Genomic DNA, 22,799 nt, shown 5'->3' with positions numbered 1-22,799 from the left:
AATTCACATTTGCCCCATTTTATTTTTCATTTATAGTCTTTTCTCTCTCTTTGTATATCTATATGTTACCTTCTGCAGATATCTGTATATCTCTCTATTTTCCTTTTTTATCCTTCTGAATCATCATTTGGTTAGCATGATTTTCAGCCCAGCTCTCCACTATATTGTTATTAATTTTCCCTTCTTAATTGTATGTCAAGGAGATTCCTTGCTACTTCATTGATATATTATTTTACTTTATTCTTTAACCCCTAAATACTTTAGAGTATATTGTCTAAAAACAAAGACATTTGACATTACTGTAGCATAATTATCAAAATCTGGAAATTAATCTGAAGTGTTGCTTCAGTCTTTGATTCATGATATTGATATTTTAAAAGAATATAGGCATGTTATTGTGGAGGATATCTCTTACTTTGAGTTTATCTGTTTCTTTTAACTAGATTTAAGTGAATACCACTTAGTTGTTCTTAGTGTATTTTTTCAGAAGGCAAAGGATGTTGATTTGTCCTGTTACTTGTAATGTGTTAACTTTGATCACTTTAGATTGTCTTTGCCAGATTTTTCACTGTAAATTTACTGTCTCTCTCTTTGCAACTTGTTAGTATTTTGAGGAGTGACACTTTGAGGCCACACTAACATTATTTTAATTCTCAAACTTTAATGTACTAGTTTTAACATCTATTTTGATGATTCTTGCCTGAAATTGTTATTATAATGATAGTTGTAAGGTGGTGATTTTCTAACTTTACTCTTGGAATTAAGATTTCACTCACTAGCTGCTTAAAATGACCTGAGAAACTCTCATTCTTTTGCTGTTTTTGTGGAATAAATGTTTTCTTAATAGTTTAGTTGACCTCACCTGCAAAGTCATCTGGACCTGGATCAGTGGTGGGGAGTAGGGATGTCTTTGTATATTATTTCACTATGTTTAATCCTTATGGTCAATTCAGATACTTTATTCCTCTCACACTAATTTTGGGATTTGGATTTGCTCTGTTGTATTGGTTTTTTTCAGTCAGATAATTAACTCACATATTTTAAAATCTGCTGTTTCCTCATAAATGTATTTTCAACTATAAATTTATCTTTAAGTGCTAAAGGTGGATCCCACAAGTTTTCAGTTTATGTTTTTCATTTTCATTATATCCAAGTGTTTTTATGTTTTCCTTATTATTTCAAAATTTTCATGTATTTATTTTTAAAGTGCAGTTGAGTTACAGTGTTGTGCTTGTGATGCACAGAAAAGTGATTCAGTTACATATATATATATTTATTTACATATGTGTACATGTATCCTCTTTTGTATCCTCTTTTTCAGATTGTTTTCCATTATAGTTTATTACAAGGTATTGAATAGAGTTCCCTGTGCTGTACAGTAGTGTATCTGTTTTATATATAGCAGTTTGTATCTGCTTATTCCAAACTCTTAATTTATCCCTCCCTCTTTTACCTTTGATAACCATAAGTTTGTTTCCTGTGTCTCTGAATCTGTTCCTGTTTTGTGCAGAAGTTCATTTATATCACATTTGAGATTCCACATGTGATATCGTATGATGCTTCTGTTTCTCTTTCGGACTCCCTTCATTGACTATGGTAATCTGTAGGTCCGTCTGTGTTGCTGCAAATGGCATTATTTCATCCTTTTTTTAACGGCTGAGTAATACTCGCGCGTGTGTGTGTGTATCTTACAACTTCTTTTTCCATTCATCTGTTGATGGACATTTAGATTGTGCCCACAGCCTGGCTACTGTAAATAGTACTGCTAGGAACATTGCGGCACATGTACATGTGTCATTTTGAAAAAGTTTCCATTTTAACTCCAGGATTATTTCATAGCTTTAAAAGTTTAGTTGTCAAACATTAGCTATTCTTTTTTTATCATTTCTAATTTTATTATAGAAAACATAGTATGTTCAGTATATTCCTTTGAATTGTATTGAAACTTCTTTTATGAACTAAAATGGGAATTGGCAACTGTTGTCCAAGGACTAAACAGGGCTCGCTGCCATCTGTTTTTATACATCCTTTACTAAAATGGTCTTTATACTTCAAAGTGCTTGAAAGAAATCCAATGATTAATATTTTGTAACAGGTGAAAAATAGGTAAGATTCAAATCTCAGTGTCTATAAATAAAATTATATTGAAACACAGCCATGCTCATTCATTTTCACATTGTCTGTGATTGCTTTTGTGAATTGTGACAGAGACTGTATGGCCTACAAAGTCTAAAATATCTTACTATTTGGCCCTTTACATACAAAGTTTGCCAATCTGGCACAGGGTCGGTTTTTATAAATGTTTATTCTTAGCTGGCTGTCTGGCTCTGCATTCAGTGTATCTCTTAGCTCAAGTTATTGATTGTTTATTTGTTTTTTTCTGGTCATATTTTATGTGTTTGGTCTATTGGTTTCTAAGAGAAATAGTTCAATTTCAATTCAGCTGTTGATTTGACTTTTTTTCCTTATATTTCATCAGGGCCTTCCTCTCACTAGTTTCATTCCAGCGACTCACACATCCCTTTAGCTTCTGCAGCTTCTCCATGGTTGATTTTGGAGATGGGCGTTAACAGTTTATGCTAACTTCCGACTTCCGACTAATTTATTGCTTAATACGGGAAGTGCATAGGACAGTGATAGTCTTGAGCTTCAGATCCACCTGTTTATTACCTAGTACAGGAAGTACAAAGCATTATAACTTAGATATGTTATTGTGAAATTTTAGAATTCCATGGGTGAAGAGATGATTCAGAAAACTTCCAGGCAGAGGAAAAAAACAAGTCAGTTTTAAAGAAATGAATGTCAGACTGGCATCTAATACTGTATGCTAGATGAAAATGGGACTCTGTTTACAATTTTCTTAAGAAAAATAATTTTTAACCCAGAATTCTTTACTGTCAAATGATTAATTACGAGTATAGAATTTTTAGACACGCATGGACCCAGAAACTTTAACTTGGTGTTTACCGTCATTTAGGTAGTTATTTAAGGTTGCAGCAAAATAATGTGAACTAAGGACACGGAAGACAGAAGTTCAGGAAAAAGTTAAGTCAACCCAGATGAAAGTGAAAACAAGGCTTAAGTTAATGACTGTTCAGAAGTCCTAGAAAGCAGTCATTCAAGATTGAAGCAAGAGAAAAGAGGGTTTTAGGTGGGAGATCTTAGGAAGAAAAATGAGAACTGTATGGAATGAGTGGTATCATGAAAAGTTTGGGGAAATTTTGATGATATAATAAAGGATAATAATGTCAGAAAAATAAAGACAGTTTTAAAATGTCATGGGAAGCAAAATGAATGAATGAGTGAATGAATGCATAAACAAATAAAGATGTCTAACTGTGAACCAAATTGGAATATATCGTGGTGTTAAATTGATAGAGTGTAATAAATAATCCATTTAATCTTGATTCTAAGAACAGTCTTTTTCAAGTGGTTCTAAGGTTGTGACGTTAGACATATAGAGTAAAAAGCGAAGTGTTCGAGGATTATGTTTCCTTGTACAATATTTACATAGTAATAAAAACATGAATATTGTTTCTTGATATTCAATTTTGAGTCATCCTTTGGACAGGACAGAAATGGGCAAAGCCAAGAATGCTACTGTTGGAGGGCAGAATATAACAACTATACCAATAAAAGTAAAAATGAAGCTGATGGAGAGGGAGGGAAGGTGGGGAACAGGTTACTAGCCCCAAAAGCTTTCTTTCAAAATGGAGAATCAAGAGATAATGTCACTTGTGTTCAATTCCTGGTCAAGGGATTAAGATTCCACATGCTGTGCAGCACAGCCAAAATAAAATTTTTTAAACATTCAAAGAAAAGAATGAATGTATGTATAACTGAATCACTTTGCTGTACACCTGAAACTAATACAACATTGTAAGTCAACTATACTCCAATAAAATGAAAATATTTTTGAATAATAAAAAATAAAAGAACATTTCAAAATATATACAAAAAGAGATAATGTCAAGTTGACAAGCAATAAAGATATGTTTGGTATTTAAAGTTCAAAGATACTTAAAACAGGAATTAAAACTAATAGCATATATTTCAAACATTGAGAGAACAGAAAAGGGAGGAATTTTAGAGATAAATTCTTAAGGTTTCATATTGGAGGTCAGTCAGTTTATTTTTCAAGTTGATAACTTATAAGTACTAAGATAAACATGCTGTCCAGTGTTGTGGTGGCAGCCATTAGAATAAGAACTGTTTAAAGACTGGGTTGGGGTGCTGAGATCTGCTTTTATCATATAAACTCTTTTGTAATATTTGTTCTAGTACACGTATTTGATAAAAGTAAAAATTAAATTCATAAATAAAAGAAAAGAACAGAAGTATTTCAACAGATTCAACTGTGTACTTGTGGAGAACTCTTATTCACAGTGTTGCCCCTCTTCTTGTCTTTTCCGTAAAGACAACAATTTTATTAGCTTTTTCTTTACCCTTCCAGTACCTTTCTAATGCCTATATAGGGCTTCCCTGGTGGCTCAGACAGTAAAGAATCTGCCTGCAACGCAGGAGACCTGGGTTCCATCCCTGGGTCGGGAAGATCCCCTGGAGAAAGAAATGGCTACCCCTCCGGTATTCTTGCCTGGAGAATCCTATGGACAGAGGAGCCTGGTAGGCCACAGTCCATGGGGTCACAAAGAGTCGGACACGGCTGAGCAACCAGCTCTGTACCAGAGACAGCTATCCATATTTTTTCTTCCTCTTCTAATACATTATTAATATCAGTGATCTCAGATATGCAGATGACACCGCTCTTATGGCAGAAGGTGAAGAGGAAATTGGAGAGGAAGTGAAGAGCCTGTTGATGAAGGTGAAAGGGGAGAGTGAAAAAGGTGGCTTAAAACTTCAAAAAAACTAAGACATTCAAAAAACATTCAAAAAAACTAAGATCATGGCATTCAGTCACATCACTTGATGGCAAATAGCTGGGGAAACAATGGAAACAGTGACACACTTTATTTCATTATTTTTCTTTCTTTCCAAAACTTTGCTTATCTATTGTAGTTTTAATCTAATTATACAGAGGGAAAAACCTATGGTGTTAACTATAAGCTAAAACCTTAGAGCAAACCTAATACCTAATAAAAAAAGACAGTTCTAGTATCATGGAAAATAATGAGTTTTTTTGATAGCTTTTTTATGATCATAGTTCCTTGATAGACTAAAATAAATATCTTATTCTTGAATTTCACATGCATTTAAGTATGATCTGAAATTTAACCATGAGCTAATTAATGGTTTATTTTCAGAATCTTCCTTACCTGTTATTTTATTAGCTGATTCGCAGTTGTGTGGATTGCCTTTTGTCATATTAATAATCTCACTTTAATGCTAAACAGAACCACTTCCCATCAAATTGATAATAAAACACTTTATTTGTGGTCCTTAATTGCAGTATTCCTTTGCTTTGTTGGCCCTGTGTATTTAATTATTCTTCAGCAAGAGAGAGCTTCAATAATTGATACTTGAGGCAGTGAAGCTAATTGGTGTGTTGACTTAACCAGAAAGCTAACAAGTCCACAGAACAACTGTTGCACTTTTATAAATTTACTGTGTGTTCTAAGGAGACTGTTGAGCAAATATTGTTCCTGCTCCACCCCCACCCCATGATGTCTTCATTATTTGATTTGTTAAAGCCTTTTTATTTAATGATAATTTGTTTACCTGTGGTACAGTCTTTTTTTCTTTTCACTTTTAAACTTTTTTTTAACAGTTTTCTTCTGTTGATCATCTACAGTCACTCATCCAAATAAGCTTTCCATCATTTATTTAGAGTCTTCATTCTGCTTATCTTCCATTCATCTCGTAAACTATAATTTCTTACCATAGCTGGCACAGAGTGCTGTGCTTAGTCGCTCAGTCGTTTCCGACTCTTTGCGGCTCCATAGACTGTAGCCCACCAGGCTCCTCTGACCGTGGGGATTCTCCAGGCAAGAAGACTGGAGTAGATTGCCATGCCCTCCTCCAGAGGCAACTTCCCAACCCAGGGATCAAACCCAGGTCTCCCACATTGCAGGGCAGATTCTTTACTGTCTGAGCCACCAGAGAAGCTCCAGCAGAGAGTCAGGTGGAGCAAAATATGCCACCCTAAAATAGGCCACTTTGGTGTGTTGATTATTTTGAATTAAAGTTACTTAAGAAACAGATGATGCAAGCACACTGACCCTGCTTTGTCTCCCTGAAAGCAGGAAATAAATCTTCCAAGTGAAAGTATCCTCCTTACATTAGTACAAGGAGGGTAGAAGTCATCTTTATCACCAGAGATAGGAAATTCAAGGCAGAGAAGGCTGATTAAGCCCCAGGCCATTTGTTTTGTCAGATCTCCACAAATAATTGTTTTCTTTGTCTAAAAGGCATAAAAACTGCTTGCTTTGGTCACTTCTTGAAGTCTCATATCTTCATGAGTTCCTGTATGTATGAAATTAAATTTTGTTTTTCTCCTGTTAATCTGTCTCGTGTCAGTTTAATTTTTAGACCAGTCAAAGAACCTAGAAGAGAAGAAGGCAAATGTTTTCCTCCCTTACAAGACACTCAGTTTTACCTAGGTCTGCAATGCTCTTCCTTGACTATAATGGAAAATTAGTTTTCAGACACTTAGGATATAAATATTAAGCATAATTTTCATAAATACTTTTTGTTTTTTGTGAAGTAGTCTGTTAATTACAGGCAGTGATTCCCACCCCCCAGCCCCCACCCCAGGAGAAAGAATTGATGTCAAGGAAAGAATAGTTGTTTAGTGAACTGACTGTGTTTTTGTCACTGTTTATAAGGTTACAAAGTAATATGACTCGGGATTTGAGCTTTATAATGTTTTAAAACCTTTATTTTCTATGATTTGAAAATGAATATTTGGGAGCAAAAAAGCTTAGCTAGTAAATTTTGATAATCAGAATATTTTTTATGACTGCATTTTCAAATGTAAGCTCTTTTTGCTATCTTTGTCTTTTATCATATCCTGAAATTATTATTGTCTTTTATCACATCCTGAAATTATTAGGGTCAAAAGTTATCAGTTTTTTAAAGTGTCAAAATTATTTGAGATATGCATTGTTTATTCTGTAAAATGAATGATAACCCCATCCCTGCTATTTCCAAGTATAAAACTTTAGGATCAAGTATTTTAATTTTTCTTATTGTATAATAAGACATAAAAACAGGCATTCCAACATTTCACTGGATCCTATAGGGTTTGCTATACTTATGCATTATTTTAGGCTACTCTTTTAAAAAAATTCTTCTTGTTACTATTGGAAGATCTAGTAGAATTATCAAACTTAAATGCTTTTATTTTGAAGACTCTGTGATGTTCACCATTTCCTTGTTATAGTTTATATTTCGTGTAGAAACGAGATATAACAGTTAATGTTGCATTAATTTACTTAATATGCCATATAAATTTATCTTTTTTTAAAATATTTGACTAGTAGATCACAGTTTTGGACTAAATTTTTCTTTTACAGTTACAAATCTCAATGGTGATTTAGAGGTGAAGAATAAAGTTTTAAAAAATCCTTTAAATGAATAGTTATATTTGCTCTATTGATTCATCATTTATCCATGAGAAGAATTAGGCCAACAGTCAAGTTAGGGAACAGGCTTCCCTGGCGGCTCAAATGGTATAGAATCTGCCTACAATGCGGGAGAAGCGGGAGACCCAGGTTTGATTCCTGGGTCAGGAAGATCCCCTGGAGAAGGAAATGGCAACCCACTCCAGTGTTCTTGCCTGGACATAGACAGAGGAGCCTGGTGCACTGCAGTCCATGGGGTCACAGACATGAGTCAGACATGATTTAGCGACTAAACTACAAAACAGCAATTCTGTGTAGCACAAACAACTCTGTGTTAAGCATACTTGTTTGCTCTAGAGGCTAATCTTAAAATCTATTCTCCAGCCATCCCTCTAACACTGTCTGGTGACTCAAAGCCCCTCAGGTTTAAAAAAAAAAAAAAAAAAGACACTTTCTCAGGCATAACTTTACCAGGGGTTTAGAGATTACCTCCTAGAAGGAGAGGGCAAAAACCAGACCTCTCTTTAAACAAGGTTAGATTCTTTACTACACAGACTGTGAGCCAAACTGAGTAATATTAAAATTGTGGCGGTCATGTGCCAATTCCAGCAATATTTGAAGAACCCGTTAGAAGTAGCTCAGCTGGTAAAGAATCCACCTGCAATGCAGGAGACTGGTTTGACTCCTGGATTGGGAAAATCCGCTGGAGAGGGGATAGGGTAAACACAGCAGTATTCTTGGGCTTCCCTTGTGGCTCAGCTGGTAAAGAATCCGCCTGCAGTGCAGGAGACCTGGGTTCGATCCCTGGGTTGGGAAAATCCTCTGGAGAAGGGAATGGCTACCCATTCCAGTATTCTGGCCTGGAGAATTCCATGGACTGTATAGTCCATGGGGTTGCAAAGATTCAGACACAACTGACCGACTTTCACTTTTACTGTAGAAGCAAAAATGCATCTTAGTAGTCACTTGTAGTGTATTAGTAACTTGAAGTTACTATATATTGTTAAATAGAAGCTTGAGGTTTCTTGCAGTTTTACCTTCACTCAAAAAGAAAAGATTGTCTCTTTTACTTCTGAATATTTATTCTATGGATAGAATATAAAATATAGAAAATAACTGTATTCTAAATGCAGCATAATTTTGGGGATCAATAAGTTACATGTGATGCTAATATTGAGTAGTAGGGAAATAGTAGGCAATTATAGAACTTAAGAATTCATTAAATATGATGGAGACTAACAAAGTGACAAAAGCTTATCAGTTAAAAATTTTAGAGAGGAACGTAGATTCATATTATAACTTTGTACAGTGTGTATTAGGATAACACAACTATGAAAATTATCTAGCTAATTAACATCTATATATTTTCCTGATATAATTGGATAAGTATGCAAAAATGTTTAAATGAAGATGGTTATAGTGAAAAATTTGACCTCCTGTTTTTTTCCTAAACAGATATCATCAATGTGCTGAAGGAAAGTTCTAATGCCACATTGTTTATTCTTCTTATGTCCTACTCTTGCCATCCCATGGACTGTAGCCCGCCAGGCTCCTCTGTCCATGGGATTTTCCACGCAAGATTACTGGAGTGGTTGGCCATTTCCTTTTCCGGGGAATCTTCCTGACCCAGGGATTGAACCTGGGTCTCCTGCACTTCAGGCAGGTTCTTTACCAACTGAGCTACCAGGGAAGCCCCTCTTATTCTCAAAGGTTAATTACAAATGGAACTTTATTAAATCTCTTTTGCAGTCCTTTCCATTTTGATTTTGTCAAAATCCAGTCTTTTATCAATTTATCTGACAGAGGGAATTTGCTTTTTGTTGGTATCAAAAATTTGGATTTCTTTTTAAAACTTTAGAAAGTTTCCTTTATTGAAAGAATATTTTTACCTTTAAGGGATTGCTATTCACTACTAATTACATTGTGTATGTATAACTAGATCTCCCCCATGGCTCAGCGGTAAAGAATCCGCCTGCCAAGCAGGAGACATGGGTTCGATTCCTGGGTTGGGAGGATCAGGAAATTCTCTTCTGCTGTTGGGGGCCAGGTTTCGATCTCTGGTCAGAGAACTAAGATCTCGCAAGTGGTGACGTGTGACCAAAAACACTGACCGAGAGCTGAACAAATGACCATTTGAAATAGGTTGGTTTTAAATTTATACATGTTGCTTATTGTCATTCCTATATATAAATGTTTTAATCTTGATAATAGACCTCATGGTTACAATGAAAGTGGGAAAGGCTAGTCCCACTCACTCACCTTTTAGCTTTGATAATTCAACTTTGAAATTGGTCAAGCTCTTACCTGAAAAAAAGCCTTAAATTACTTAAAAGAGTAGTTATTTAAGAAATAATGCACAGTAAAGACCATTTAAGGAATAATGGATGAAAAATCACTTATTTAAAGGATTTGGCCAATATAGAAATAAATTACATCTTTTTGTTCAACTTTTAAGAATATATGTATATAATATATATATCATGAAAAAGTATGTATATATTAATATATATATGTATGAAAAAGTCAGAGTGCTGCACAGATTATTCACATGCAAATGCTTAAAAACATACTACAAAAACTTAACATGCTTAATATACCAATTGTGTTTAAAATACACTAAAGATACTTAAAAGTATACTGCAAAAATAATAATTAGGATACAACCCCTGAATATGGTTTTTGGTACTTCAGATGTAACATCTCAGAGGGTTTGATCAAAAAAGGTTATGGGATTAGGCTCCCAATTATGTGATGGCAGTTCTGTTTTTTATTGTTAACAACCATGTTGATGTGCCATAATTTTCCTTTACTGTTCTCTTCCAACCTTTAGATATGATTCTTGAGGTGTTCTCCTTAAATGCCATGATATCAGATTTAAGTAATAGTACTAGCTTTCAAAATTTTTGGTAGTAAATTTATGGATCATTATCAGAGACTCATTTTTGTTAACAGAATATTGCTCTTGCTTTTCAGCGGGGGTCTGATGAGCTTCTTTCTTCTGGCATCATTAACGGACCTTTTACCATGAACAATTCCACTCCTTCTGCAGGTGTATACGGTGAGTTTTGTTTTCTTTTCTTTTTTTTTTTCGAAATTTGAGAATTTTCTTCCCTGGATTTCAAGCATTTTTTCCACAGTGTTCTTATTTTGCTCATCTTATAACATCCAGTGCCACTATGTATAACAAAAGCTAAAATTTGTGGCAGTGAAGTTCATATAGACGAAGTGACTAGTTACAGCACCCTTAAATTTAAAGGATTAATTTGGATCTAATTTTTGACTGACATTCTTTGTTACATAATTGTGATAAATTATCAATAAGTTGGTGATCTAGAACTGTTGAGTAAAAGAGCTAGACTTAAAAGGTTGCACTGAATGATGATGGCTTTAGAAGTATTAAAACTAAGTTAAAAATTTATAAGCTCACATGATTTTAAAACTAAATGTTCTTGAAATTTGAGGACTGTAAAATGCATTGGAGGAGTGAAGTACTGAAGAGATAGCGAGGGGGTGAGGAGGCTATTGCTGTATAGGAAATCCTGGTAAGGGAGGAAAATTTGTACTGTAGCAGTAGCAGTTGTGATGGAGAGAATTAGAGAACTTAGAGGTGAAATTGATGGTAATTGGTGATTAGTTGAATGTGTGAATAAGGAATTCCACTGATGCTTTTCAGATTTTAGATTTGGATAATTGTGTAGCTGAACTGTAGTGCCTTCGTTTATTTTAGAAAATACAGAAAAAAATAGGGTTGGACAACATAGCATGTTCACATTTCATACAATGATTTGAGGTTCCTCTGGGAACATCCAGATGGAAGTGTCAGGTAGGTCGTGGGTTCTTCTGGTTTCAGCATCATAAGAGAAATTTGGAAATTGGTATCACAGTCACTTAACAATGGAAGCCATGAGAGTAGAGAGTCTCAGAAAAGGTGAGATTTTTTTTTTATCCAAATGTTTTTGGAGTTATAGGAAGTTAGACAATGAGTGGGCCTCACCTTCTAGACGCTGATGTTTGGAAGAGTGAACAACCTTTATGTGAGGACCCCTATAAGAGAAGTGACAGTTAAGACAAAAGATGAAAAGAAAATTCAGTGAAGAGATTCAAAGTGTATGAGAATTGGTCAGCCATGGAACATTACTCTAGAAGATTCATTGGTGGGGCAGCACTAGGGGGTTTGTTCTTGTGGAAGTGTGAACTGTAGATAATAGGAGCAGAGGACTGAAAGCTCTCTCAGACTTGACTTGGCTTCAGAGTCATCCGAGTGTTAAAGCGCAGTTGCAGAGTTCATCCTCAGAGTTGCTAGGCCAGTAGATCCAGGATGGTCCTGATAATTTTGCATTTCTACAAGTTCCCAGGAATGATGATGCTGACGTTTGAGGAGCCACACTTAAAGAGAATTACTGAATGAAGGAAATAACTAGAATTTGAAGTTCTGAATTCTGATTATCCTGTTGATCTGTTAGACTTTTAAGGAAAATTTGGCTCTTACTCCTAGAGCTATGGTACATCTGGGAGGGGGTGGGGCATGTGTTTGCTTTTAACTTTAAAACTGAGGTCAGTTTGTTTGATCATATTTATAAACTACTGGAACAGATGACCAGAAAGACTAACATCTTGATTGATTGATTGGTTACTTAGGAAAAGAAAGATGTATGAGCTGTGAGTTTATCTGGCAGCAGTAGTCCGCTTTGTTTTGTCTTATGTTTTGAATTTCTTCCTGTATCCCATTTCATTCTAGGTTCAGTGTTTTTAGGTTGACAGTTATTTTCTCTTAGTACTTTGCAGGTACTGTTTTATTATTCTTTTAGCCTCTGTTATTGAGAAGCCTTTTGTCAGCCTGTTATTGTGTAGACAGAATTAATTCTCTGTAGTTGTTTTAACATTTTTCTCTTTAATTTTGTTCTGTGTCTCTAGCTATGTCTGGGTGTGGATCGCTGGTTCTCTGAGGGTTCACTAAAATAGCTTGGGAAACTTTGAAGAAAATACAGATACCTTGACCTACTCCACACCAATTCTGAAATTGCTGGTTGGGGAAAGAGAGGCCTAGGTACTGTTTTTAAAGCTTCTTAGCTGATACATGTAAGGTACAACCAGGGTTGAAGACCATTGCTGCAGACTTACTTTGATTTATCCTGCTTAGTAGTGACCCCAACTTTCCACAGAATTGCCTCCTTCTGGAACTCCAGTTAGACACGTTTTGGGCCACCTCATTTAGTCCTGCATTTGTTTAACGTCTTACATTCATTGTCACCTCTTTCTCCTTAAAGTCCTGTATTTTGGATAATTTCCTTGAAATGGTTTTCTGATTCACCCCTTTTTCAGCTTTTTCAGCTTTGTCTAATATGCTGTTTAATCCTTCTGTTGAGTATTTGATTTCAAGGCATATATTTTTCAGTGTCTATTTGACCCGTTTTTTAAAGACCACCTAGTTTTTTTTTTTTAATATCATGTTCTTTTCTTATGGTTTCTATTGTTTTTTCCCCTAATTTTTTAATTATTTAAAGCAATGTTTATAGTCTCAGATTTTACAATTATGGAGTTCTTAAGGGGTGCTAATATTCCTGGGTTTTGTATCAGCTAATGTTTGCTTATGGTATATTATTTTTACTTGATTCATAATTCTTGGTTATGAGATAAATTTCAACTAAATTATTTTTGAGAATCTTTTGTGTTTGCTCTGCTAGATTTGCTAGGGTGGAAATGGCAACTCACTCCAGTATTCTTGCCTGGAAAATTCCATGGACAGAGGAGCCTGGCGGGTTATACTACATGGAATCGTACAGAGTCAGACACAACTGAGTTTGCACACATAGTATAGTTCTGCTAAGATATCCTAATGTATATGTTAATATATTGCTTTGGGGATTCATATCAGAAGAAAAGAGAAAATAAAAATCTGGCTTTTTACATTTCTCCATTCAGATCTCTGAACAGACATATACTTTCTTGTTCAATACCTGTGGTAGATGGAAAATTTCTAATTTTAGTTTGCCTTTTACTGAAAGGGGTCCTCCTAAGGGGCCGGCCTATTGGTACCTAGAAATTTTACTTCTATTTTTAAGGTCACCTATACATTAAAAATACTTTTGTAATACTTGATTCAATATTTGCAATTCTCTAAAAACTTCAAAAACTAAAGATTATGTTACTCTTAGTTCTTGACTTTGAATAAATGTTTCTGATTGATTTTGAACAAATTTTATTGGAAAGTTTCTAGGGCTCATTTAAAGAGTTTAATCCCATTTTAAGATACTTAAGTTGTTCTTCAAAGACACAAATAATTTTAAAAATCACATTAATAATGGGTTGCTAAAAGAAAGCCATGTGTAGTACTGTGTTGAAGGATCTTTTTGTTTTCAGTACAGTCTTCAGCACAAAATTTTTGTAGTTTCAGTTTAATTAAGTCACTCAGTTGTGTACAACTTTTTTCAACCCTGTGGACTGCAGCACGCCAGGCCTCCCTGTCCATCACTAACTCCCAGAATATATTCAAACTCATGTCCATCAAGTCGGTGATGCCATCCAGCCATCTCATCCTCTGTCATCCCATTCTCCTCCCACCTTTGATCTTTTTCAGTCTTTCCCAGCATCAGGGTCTTTTCAAATGAGTCAGTTTTTGCATCAGGTGGCCAAAATATTGGAGTTCCAGCTTCAGCATCAGTCCTTCCAATGAATATTTAGGACTGATTTCCTTTAGGATGGACTGATTGGATCTCCTTGCTGTCCAAGGGACTTTCAAGAGTCTTCTCCAACACCACAGTTCAGAAGCATCAATTCTTCGGCACTCAGCTTTCTTTATAGTCCAACTCTCACATCCATACATGACCACTGGAAATACCATAGCCTTGACTAGACGGACCTTTGTTGGCAAAGTAATGTCTCTGCTTTTTAATATGCTATCTAGGTTGAACTTTCCTTCCAAGGAGCAAGCGTCTTTTAATTTCATGGCTACAATCACCATCTGCAGTGATTTTGGAGCCCAAGAAAATAAAGTCTGTCATGGTTTCTGCTGTTTCCCCATCTATTTGCCGTGAAGTGATGAAACCAGATGCCTTGATCTTAGTTTTCTGAATGTTGAGTTTGAAACCAACTTTTTTACTCTCCTCTTTCACTTTCATCAAGAGGCTCTTTAGTTCCTCTTGGCTTTCTGCCATAAGGGTGGTGTCATCTGCATATCTGAGGTTATTGATATTTTCTCCCAGCAGCCCAGCGTTTCTCATGATGTACTCCGCATGTAAGTTAAATAAGCAGGGTGACAATATACAGCCTTGATGTACTCCTTTTCCTATTAGGAACCAGTCTGTTCCATTCCATGTCTAACTGTTCCTTCCTGACCTGCATGCAGATTTCTCAAGAGGCAGGTCAGGTGGTCTGGTATTCCTGTCTCTTTAGGAAACACAGTTTGTTGTGATCCTATCAGTGAAAGGCTTTGGGATAGTCAATAAAGCAGAAGTATATGTTTTTCTTGGAACGCTCTTGCTTTCTTGATGATCCAACGGATGTTGGCAATTTGATCTCTGGTTCCTCTGCCTTTTGTAAATCCAGCTTGAACATCTGGAAGTTCACGGTTCATGTACTCTTGAAGCCTGGCTTGGAGAATTTTGAGCATTACTTTGCTAGCGTGTGAGATGAGTGCAATTGTGCAGTAGTTTAAGCATTCTTTGGCATTGCCTTTCTTTGGGATTGAAATGAAAACTGACCTTTTCCAGTCCTGTGGCCACTGCTGAGTTTTCCAAATTTGCTGGCGTATCGAATGCAGCACTTTCACAGCATCATCTTTTAGGATTTGAAATAGCTCAACTGGAATTCCATCTCCTCCACTAGCTTTGTTCGTAGTGATGCTTCCTAAGGCCCACTTGACTTCACATTCCAGGATGTTTGGCTCTGTAGACAAATGTTTTACATTTGTCTACATAAATCATATGCTTTGCCTTCTAAATGTAATCTTAAGAATGATGGCAGAGATTATTTATTGTGTGCCCCAATACTTTTCTATTTTCTTAAGCAACAGAGCGCTAATTTTTAACAGGGCATGTTGTCACCCAGATTAAATGACTGCTTTTCTAGTCTTCCTTACAGCTAGGTGTGTTCATGTGATTGAGTGCTGTCTAACAAGATATAAGTGGAAGTGTTACATTTCTACATGGGTTTTCCTCTATTATCTTTCTGCCTATAGGAGTATTAGCTTCCATCTGTGAGAAAAACGCTCCAGAAATCTGCCTTTGAATTTATTGCTGAATATTAAGCCACACATGCCTGACCAGTAGGGGTGGTGTTTCGGCTCTACAGTAAAGACTATTCTAAACCCACCCTAAAAAGACTTAAAAACAAGCTATAAAACAAATACCTGATCTGAAAGTAACTTTTTTCCAGGAAGGAGTCTGGCACTTTAAAGGAATGAAACAAATGCTGGTGCTCACAATGTTGAGCATTCAACCAAAAATTGCCAGACATGGAATGAACCACAAAATTGTGACCCATAGCTAGAAGAAAAATCAGTCAACAGAAACAGGCTTAAAAAATGACAGATGATGAAATTAGCAGATATGGACTTTGGAACAGTTATTAAAGTATGTGAAAGGATTTAAAGGAAAATATCAACAAAGGGAAAATAAAAATCAAATGTAACTTCTAGAGATAAAAATATAGCATCTAAAAAGAAACAGGCATGGCTCCAACAGCACTAATATTCTGTAAAAGAAATAATCAGCGAATTTAAAGTCAACAGTAGAAACTAAACACAGACCAAAAAAAAAAACTGAAAAAAAAAAAAATCAGAGCCTTAATAACCTGTAGAACAAAGTAAAGTGGTTCTAAACATGTGTATATTTGAAGTCCCAGCAAAAAAGATGGGGGTTGGGAAACAAATATGTCTAAAGAAATAATGACTGAATATATTCCAAATTTGGTGGAAAGCGTAAACCCACATATCCAAGAAGTTCAATGAACCACAGGCAGGATAAACACAGTGGAAACCACACCAAGGCTCCTCATAATCAAATTGCTGAAAACCAGGAATGCAGAACAAATCTTAAAAGTAGCCAGAGGAAAAAAAAAACAAGTGACATTTTTCAGAGAAACAAAGATAAGAGTAATGAGAGTTCTTGCCCCCAAATGGTGCAAATCAGAAGACAATGGAGAAACATCTTCAAAGTACTGAAGATAGATAACAATCGGACCGAAATTCTATGTCCAGTTAAAATATTTTTCAAAAATGAAAGTTAAAGCTTTTTTGAGGCACACAAAAGCTGAGAACATTTGTTAGTAACGGACTTAAATTTTATGAAATGGAAAAGGAATTTCCTCAGACTTGAGGAAAATGATACCAGGTGGAAATTTGGGTCTACACAAAGTGGTAAATATGTGGATATGTGACTTTTCTTCCTTATGTTTTTGGTTAAGTTCAAAGATAATTGAGGGATTCTGGGGAGGTGGTAGAGTAAGAAGCACCAGCAGTCTTTCTAATTAAACGACAATTGGGCTGGCAGAATCTGCCTGTAACTAATTTGGAACTCTGAAGTCTTTTGAAGGCCTGCGAGTTCCAGGGGAAGACTTCGAAGGTAAATTGTGGTTAATTATGGTCGATTTTAGCTCTCAGCACAGTAGCAGCTACCATCCCTCACCCTCAGTCATATGGTAAGCAGCTGTGTGAGTTCCAGAGCAGCTTACAAATAGGACCCAGGGTGGGCAAAAAGGATCTTGTCCGTCACCTTCAAGGATCTGTGCTCTGATTGCTCCATCTGATCACATAGATGCAAAGAGGCAGGCAGCCATTCTTCTTGCCTCTCTCCCTTTTGTCAGCACCTCTCACCCCCAGTACATGTGACTTTCAGAGGATATAAAGGGCTGGTGTTTTCCACAACTTCCTCCCCTTCATTTTCCTTCTTCTGCCCCCTTTTGGGAAGCAAATATTAAAGACTAGGACATTAAAAAAAACAACTGCATTTACAGAGAAAATTAGAAAGTAATAGTGCATGCCCAGGAAAAGACTCAGAAGACACTTGAGAAGGACTTAAATTTAGTCCTTTGGCATAGAGACAGTCCAAAAGAATCAGAAAAACAACACAGACAAGAAAACCCTGAGAAAAGGAAAGAATCTGATTTCCAGCATTACCACAATACCAAATTTGATGAAAAATATGAATATAAACATCTAAGAACCTTTATGAACTCCAGGTAAGATGAATTCGATGAGACCCACACTGAGACACATTTGAAACCAATCTTTTGGAAGTCAGATAAAGAGAGAATCCGAAAAGCATTAAGAGAGAATTGACTCATCACATGCAAGGGATCCTTAATAAGAATATGAGCATATTTCTCTTCAGGAACTTGAACAAGGCAGTGGGCCAATATATTCAAAGTTCTAAAAGAATGTAACTGTTAACCACGTATCCTACGTTTGGTAAATTTGTCCTTCAAAAGTGAGAGAGAAATTAAGACATTCCCAGATGAGTAAAAACTGAAGAAGTTTATTATTTAACTAGATCTGCCCTGCAAGAAATAGTCAAAGGAGTTCCTTGGGGTGAAGTGGAAAGACACTAGACAGTAGCTCAAAGCCGTCTGAGGAAATAAAGATCTCAGTGAGTGCCACTGTAAAAGCCTATATCATTCAAACAGTGGTTTGTAATCCACTTTTTCTTTTCTGCAGATTTAAGGGCCTAATACACTTTAAAAAAAAATTATTAATCTAAAAGCTCTCAAGTGACTTGGTTTGTAACTCCACATTTTGTTTTCTACATAATTTAGGAGACTGATAACATTTAAATAGATTATTAGTTTGTTTTTCTGGGCACACATTGTTTAAAGATCTACTTTTTGTGATAATAGTGGGAAGGGGTGGGGACAGATCTGTAAAGGAGCAGAGTTTTTGTATGTTATTGAAGTTAAGCCAGACTAAATTCAAATTAGAGTGTTATAACTTTAGGATGTTAAAAGTAATCCCCATGGTAACCATAAAGAAAACAGCTATCTAATATGCTCAAAAAGAAATGAAAAAGAATACTTAGAGTAGACAGAATCTTAGAGCGAGAGAGTAGAATGGTGGTTGCTAGGGACTGGAAGTAGAGGGTTTAGGGAGCTGCATTTAATGGATATAGAATTTCAGTTTTATCAACACAAGGTGAAAAGTGCTACGGAAATGAATGGTTGTGATAGTTGCACATTATGAATGTATTTAACATCACTGAATTCTGTGTTTAAGGATAGTGATTTTATGTGTATTATACCATAGTAAAAATTTTTTTGAAAAAAACTATAGAATGCTCTCTATGGAAAGCTTCATAAGATACAAGTGATTAAAACAAGATGCAAAAAGGAAAAAAGGTAATTGACTTTAAAGCAAGATAAAATTAATATAGTTGGGTTGTAGTAAATGCGAAAAATACAATATATGACAGTAATACAAAGGGTATGTATGATAAGAGAAACAAATGTATACTTTGAAAAGTTCTTACATAATACCTACATATTATAGTATTTTAAGGTAGACTGGGGTAAGTTAAAGAAACTTATTGTTGATTAAACTCCAGAGCAATCACTTAAAAAAAACTAACCAAAAAAGTAAACATAATTGAAAACCAGAGGTTATCTGCCATTTATGTGCATGTTTTATGTGTGACGTATTATGTTTTCTTGATAAATTGGTCCCTTTATCATTACGAAGTGTTTTTCTTTATCCCTGGTGATATTCCTTTTCCTGAAGTCTACTTTGATATTAGTACAGCCACTTTATCTTTCTTATGATTAGTATTTACATACTTATCTTTACCCGTCTTTTTAGCTTTAACCTGAGATTTTTATATTTAAAATGAGTTTCTTGTTCACACCATATAATTGAATTTTGCTTTTATCCAGACTGTTGTAACTTCTGCCTTTCAATTGGAATCTTTATGCCATTTTCACTTCACATAATTATTGATATGGTTGGGTTTACATCTGTCATCTTGCTATTTGTTTTCTATTTATATTCATTCTGTTTCTGCTTTCTGTCCTGGCTTTCTTTAGATTATTTTTTATATTCCATTTTATTTATCACTTATTACTTTGCATTCCATATATTTATTTATATTTCTTGATACATATATATATTTTTCACCTAATTATAGAGCTTTAGGATACATAAAGAATACTAACAACTAAACAAAGAAATAGAAAAGTCCACAGTTATAGCTGGAGATTTCAATACTCCTCTCTCAGTAATTGATAACCCAGTACATAAAAATTAGTAAGGATACAGAACAGGGGTTGGCAAATTCTCCTCTTGGCCAGTTCCATTCCAGTTGCTCATTTTTGTATTGCCCATGAACTGAGACTGATTTTTTACATTAAAAAATAAACTATATACCTCATATTATTTCATTAAAATTTTTATTATTATTATTATTTTTTGACCCTATGGCATAGCATGTGGGATCTTAGTTCCTCAACCAAGGATTGACCTGGAGCCCCCTACCTTGAAAGCATGGAATCTTAACCAGTGAACCACCAGGGAAGTCCTTGATTTTTACACTTTAAATGGTGAAAAACACAAAGAATATTTTGTTGTGATTGTGAAACTTACATGAAATTAAATTTCATTGTCTGTATATAAAGTTTTATTTGAACACAGGCATGCCTACTTGTTTACATATTACCTCTGGCTGCTTTCATTTTATAACTGCAGAGATGAATGGCTGGGTCAGAGCCTGTATGGCCCACAAAGTCTAAAATATTTATGTGACCCTCTAAAAGAAGTCTGTAGGTCCTCTAATACTGAAGTTTTCAGTACTCTCAACAAGCTTGACCTAATTGACATAATGGAATAGTCTCCCCAGCACTATCAGGATACATACTCAAGTTCACATGAAGTGGTCTGCAAAGTAGACTATATGCTGGGTCCTTAAATAGGTCTCAGTTAAATATGAGTGCATTAAAATTAGATCTTAGAGTTGTATTAGAAGTAGAAATTTTAAAAAATGATACTCAGATATTTGAGAAGAAATCTCCAATTGCTTAGAAAAAGAAAGTAATACAGGTATACATATATCCCCTCCTTCTTGAACCTCTCTCCCATCTCCCTCCCCATCCCACCCCTCCATGTTGACACAAGGCCCCTGTTTGAGTTTCCTGAGAAATACAGCAAATTCCCATTGGCTATCTATTTTACATATGGTAATGTAAGTTTCCATGTTACTCTCTCCATACATCTAACCCTCTCCTCCCCTATGTATATATGTATACATACATATATATGTCTATCTATGGCTGATTCATGTTGAGGTTTGACAGAAAACAACAAAATTCTGTAAAGCAATTATCCTTCAATTAAAAAATAAATTTGGGGTTCCTCCTTCCCTAAGATGGCAGCAGCCGAAGACGAGTTACTGCTCCCGCGGCTCCCCGAGCTGTTCGAAACCAGCAAGCAGCTTTTGGATGAAGTGGAAATCGCAGCTGAACCCACCGGCTCCCGAATAATCCAAGATAAGGTGTTCAAGGGACTCGATCTCCTGAAGAAGGCTGCTGAAATGTTGTCGCAGCTCGACTTGTTCAGCCAGAATGAAGATTTGGAGGAGATCGCGTCCACCGACCTGAAGTACCTGATGGTGCCAGCATTTCAAGGAGCGTTCGCCATGAAACAAGTCAGTCCCAGCAAGCGTCTAGATCATTTGCAGTGGGCTCGAGAACACTTTTTAAACTACTTAACTCAGTGCCAGTACTATCATGTGGCAAAGTTTGAGCTGCCCCAAACCAAGACCAACTTAGCTGAAAATAACACTGCTGATTCCTCCATGGCCTATCCTAGCATCATTGCTATGGCATCTCAGAGACAGGCTAAAAAAGAGAGATACAAGCAGAAGAAGGAGGTGGAGCATAGGTTGTCTGCACTGAAATCTGCTGTGGAAAGTGGTCAAGCAGATGATGAGCATGTTCGTGAATATTACCTCCTTCACCTTCGAAGGTGGATTGGTATCAGCTTAGAAGAGATTGAAAGCATTGACCAGGAGATAAAGATCTTGAGAGAAAAAGACTCCACAAACGAGGCATCAACTTCTCAGTCATCTCATCAGGACAGGCCTCCAATGAAACCATTTGTTCTCACTCAGAACATGGCCCAAGCCAAAGTATTTGGAGCTGGTTATCCAAGTCTGGCATCTATGACAGTGAATGACTGGTATGAACAGCATCGGAAATTTGGAGCATTACCAGATCAGGGGATAGCCACTACAGTGTCAGAGTTCAAAAGAGCAGCTCGGCAACAAGAAGATCAGGAGCATGAGGAGGAAGAGGAGGACGAACAGGCAGTCCGCAGAGCTCGCGAGTGGGATGACTGGAAGGACACCCATCCTAGAGGCTGTGGCAACCGGCAGAACATGGGTTAGCCTCCCCCAATAAGGCAGGACAACAGGGGCTTACGTCTTCCCCACCAAAGACAGCAGTGCTGTCTCCCCGTCCCTGCTCTTCTGCTTCAGCTCTGCACAGTGAAGGCAGAGATGCTTAGTCTTGCTTAATGTTCAATAAAATGTCAAGCAATGAAGTGTGTATTTGTACCCTAAATGATAAGCCAGAAATCTCCTTTTGGAATTAATCATTCTCATCATGATATATTTTAATTTTCTTAAGTAGACAGAAAAGAGGACTGAGAAATGGCTCTGTATAATCAATCAATGGTTGTATGAATTATCTTAAAAAAAAAAAAGTCCCTTCTATCACACGCGCCTGTGCAGAAAATAAATAAAACAATTAAAAAAAAAAAGAAAGTAATACATAATCCGTGGATCAAATAAGGAAACACAAGGGAAATTAGAAGTATTTTGAAGTGGATGAAAAGGAAAACATGGCTTACTAAAATTCATAGGATTCGGCTAGAGCTGTTCTTAGGAGAAATTTTACATCTTTAAATGTTTTATTAGAAAAGGAGAAAATGTCTAAAATGAATAAGCTTCTAAGTGTAGCATAAGAAGGACAAAGTAAACCCCAAGTAAACAGAGGAATGAAAATGTTAAATATGAAAAGAAAGTTAATGAAAGAAAATGAGGATTAATGAAAGCAGTAGCTGCTTTCTAATAGATCAATAAAATTAATATCTAAGTAGACAGAAAAAGAAGGTAAGTTATCAATCTCAAGAAGGATCCTGTAGACATTAAAGAGGTACTTTTATGGACTGAATATTAGAGTGGATTGCCATGTCCTCCTCCAGGGGATCTTCCCGACCCAGGAATTAAACCTGTGTCTCTTTGGTCTCCTGCATTGGCAGGTGGGTTCTTTACCACTGGTGCCACCTGGGAAGACCTGGATAAG

At 35.9% G+C, this 22,799-nt stretch overlaps 2 protein-coding genes and 1 non-coding gene across 4 annotated transcripts in view; 2 read left to right on the top strand and 1 right to left on the bottom strand.

The window, feature by feature from the left end:
• LOC138081369 (immunoglobulin-binding protein 1-like) overlaps window positions 1-21,937 on the top strand; it is a 33,194-nt gene extending 11,257 nt beyond the window's left edge. Inside the window, exons 2-3 of the mRNA XM_068974507.1 lie at window positions 10,494-10,578; window positions 20,861-21,937. Coding sequence (XP_068830608.1) covers window positions 20,861-21,880 — 1,020 coding nt within the window. The 5' untranslated portion in view covers window positions 10,494-10,578 and the 3' untranslated portion in view covers window positions 21,881-21,937. The remainder of the gene's footprint in view (window positions 1-10,493; window positions 10,579-20,860) is intronic.
• Window positions 1-22,799, top strand: part of PTBP3 (polypyrimidine tract binding protein 3) — an 86,367-nt gene that overhangs the window by 11,360 nt on the left and 52,208 nt on the right. For both annotated transcript variants that reach the window (XM_068974505.1, XM_068974504.1), the window contains exon 2: window positions 10,494-10,578. In XM_068974505.1, the coding sequence (XP_068830606.1) occupies window positions 10,545-10,578 (34 nt within the window). In that variant the 5' untranslated portion in view covers window positions 10,494-10,544. The remainder of the gene's footprint in view (window positions 1-10,493; window positions 10,579-22,799) is intronic.
• Window positions 9,138-9,210, bottom strand: TRNAF-GAA (transfer RNA phenylalanine (anticodon GAA)). The gene has a single exon. It is a non-coding gene; the product is annotated as a tRNA-Phe (tRNA).

This window comes from Capricornis sumatraensis, chromosome 6, assembly GCF_032405125.1.
Source record: "Capricornis sumatraensis isolate serow.1 chromosome 6, serow.2, whole genome shotgun sequence".
Classification (NCBI taxonomy): domain Eukaryota; kingdom Metazoa; phylum Chordata; class Mammalia; order Artiodactyla; family Bovidae; genus Capricornis; species Capricornis sumatraensis.
This window is presented reverse-complemented; position numbering and strand designations above follow the sequence as displayed.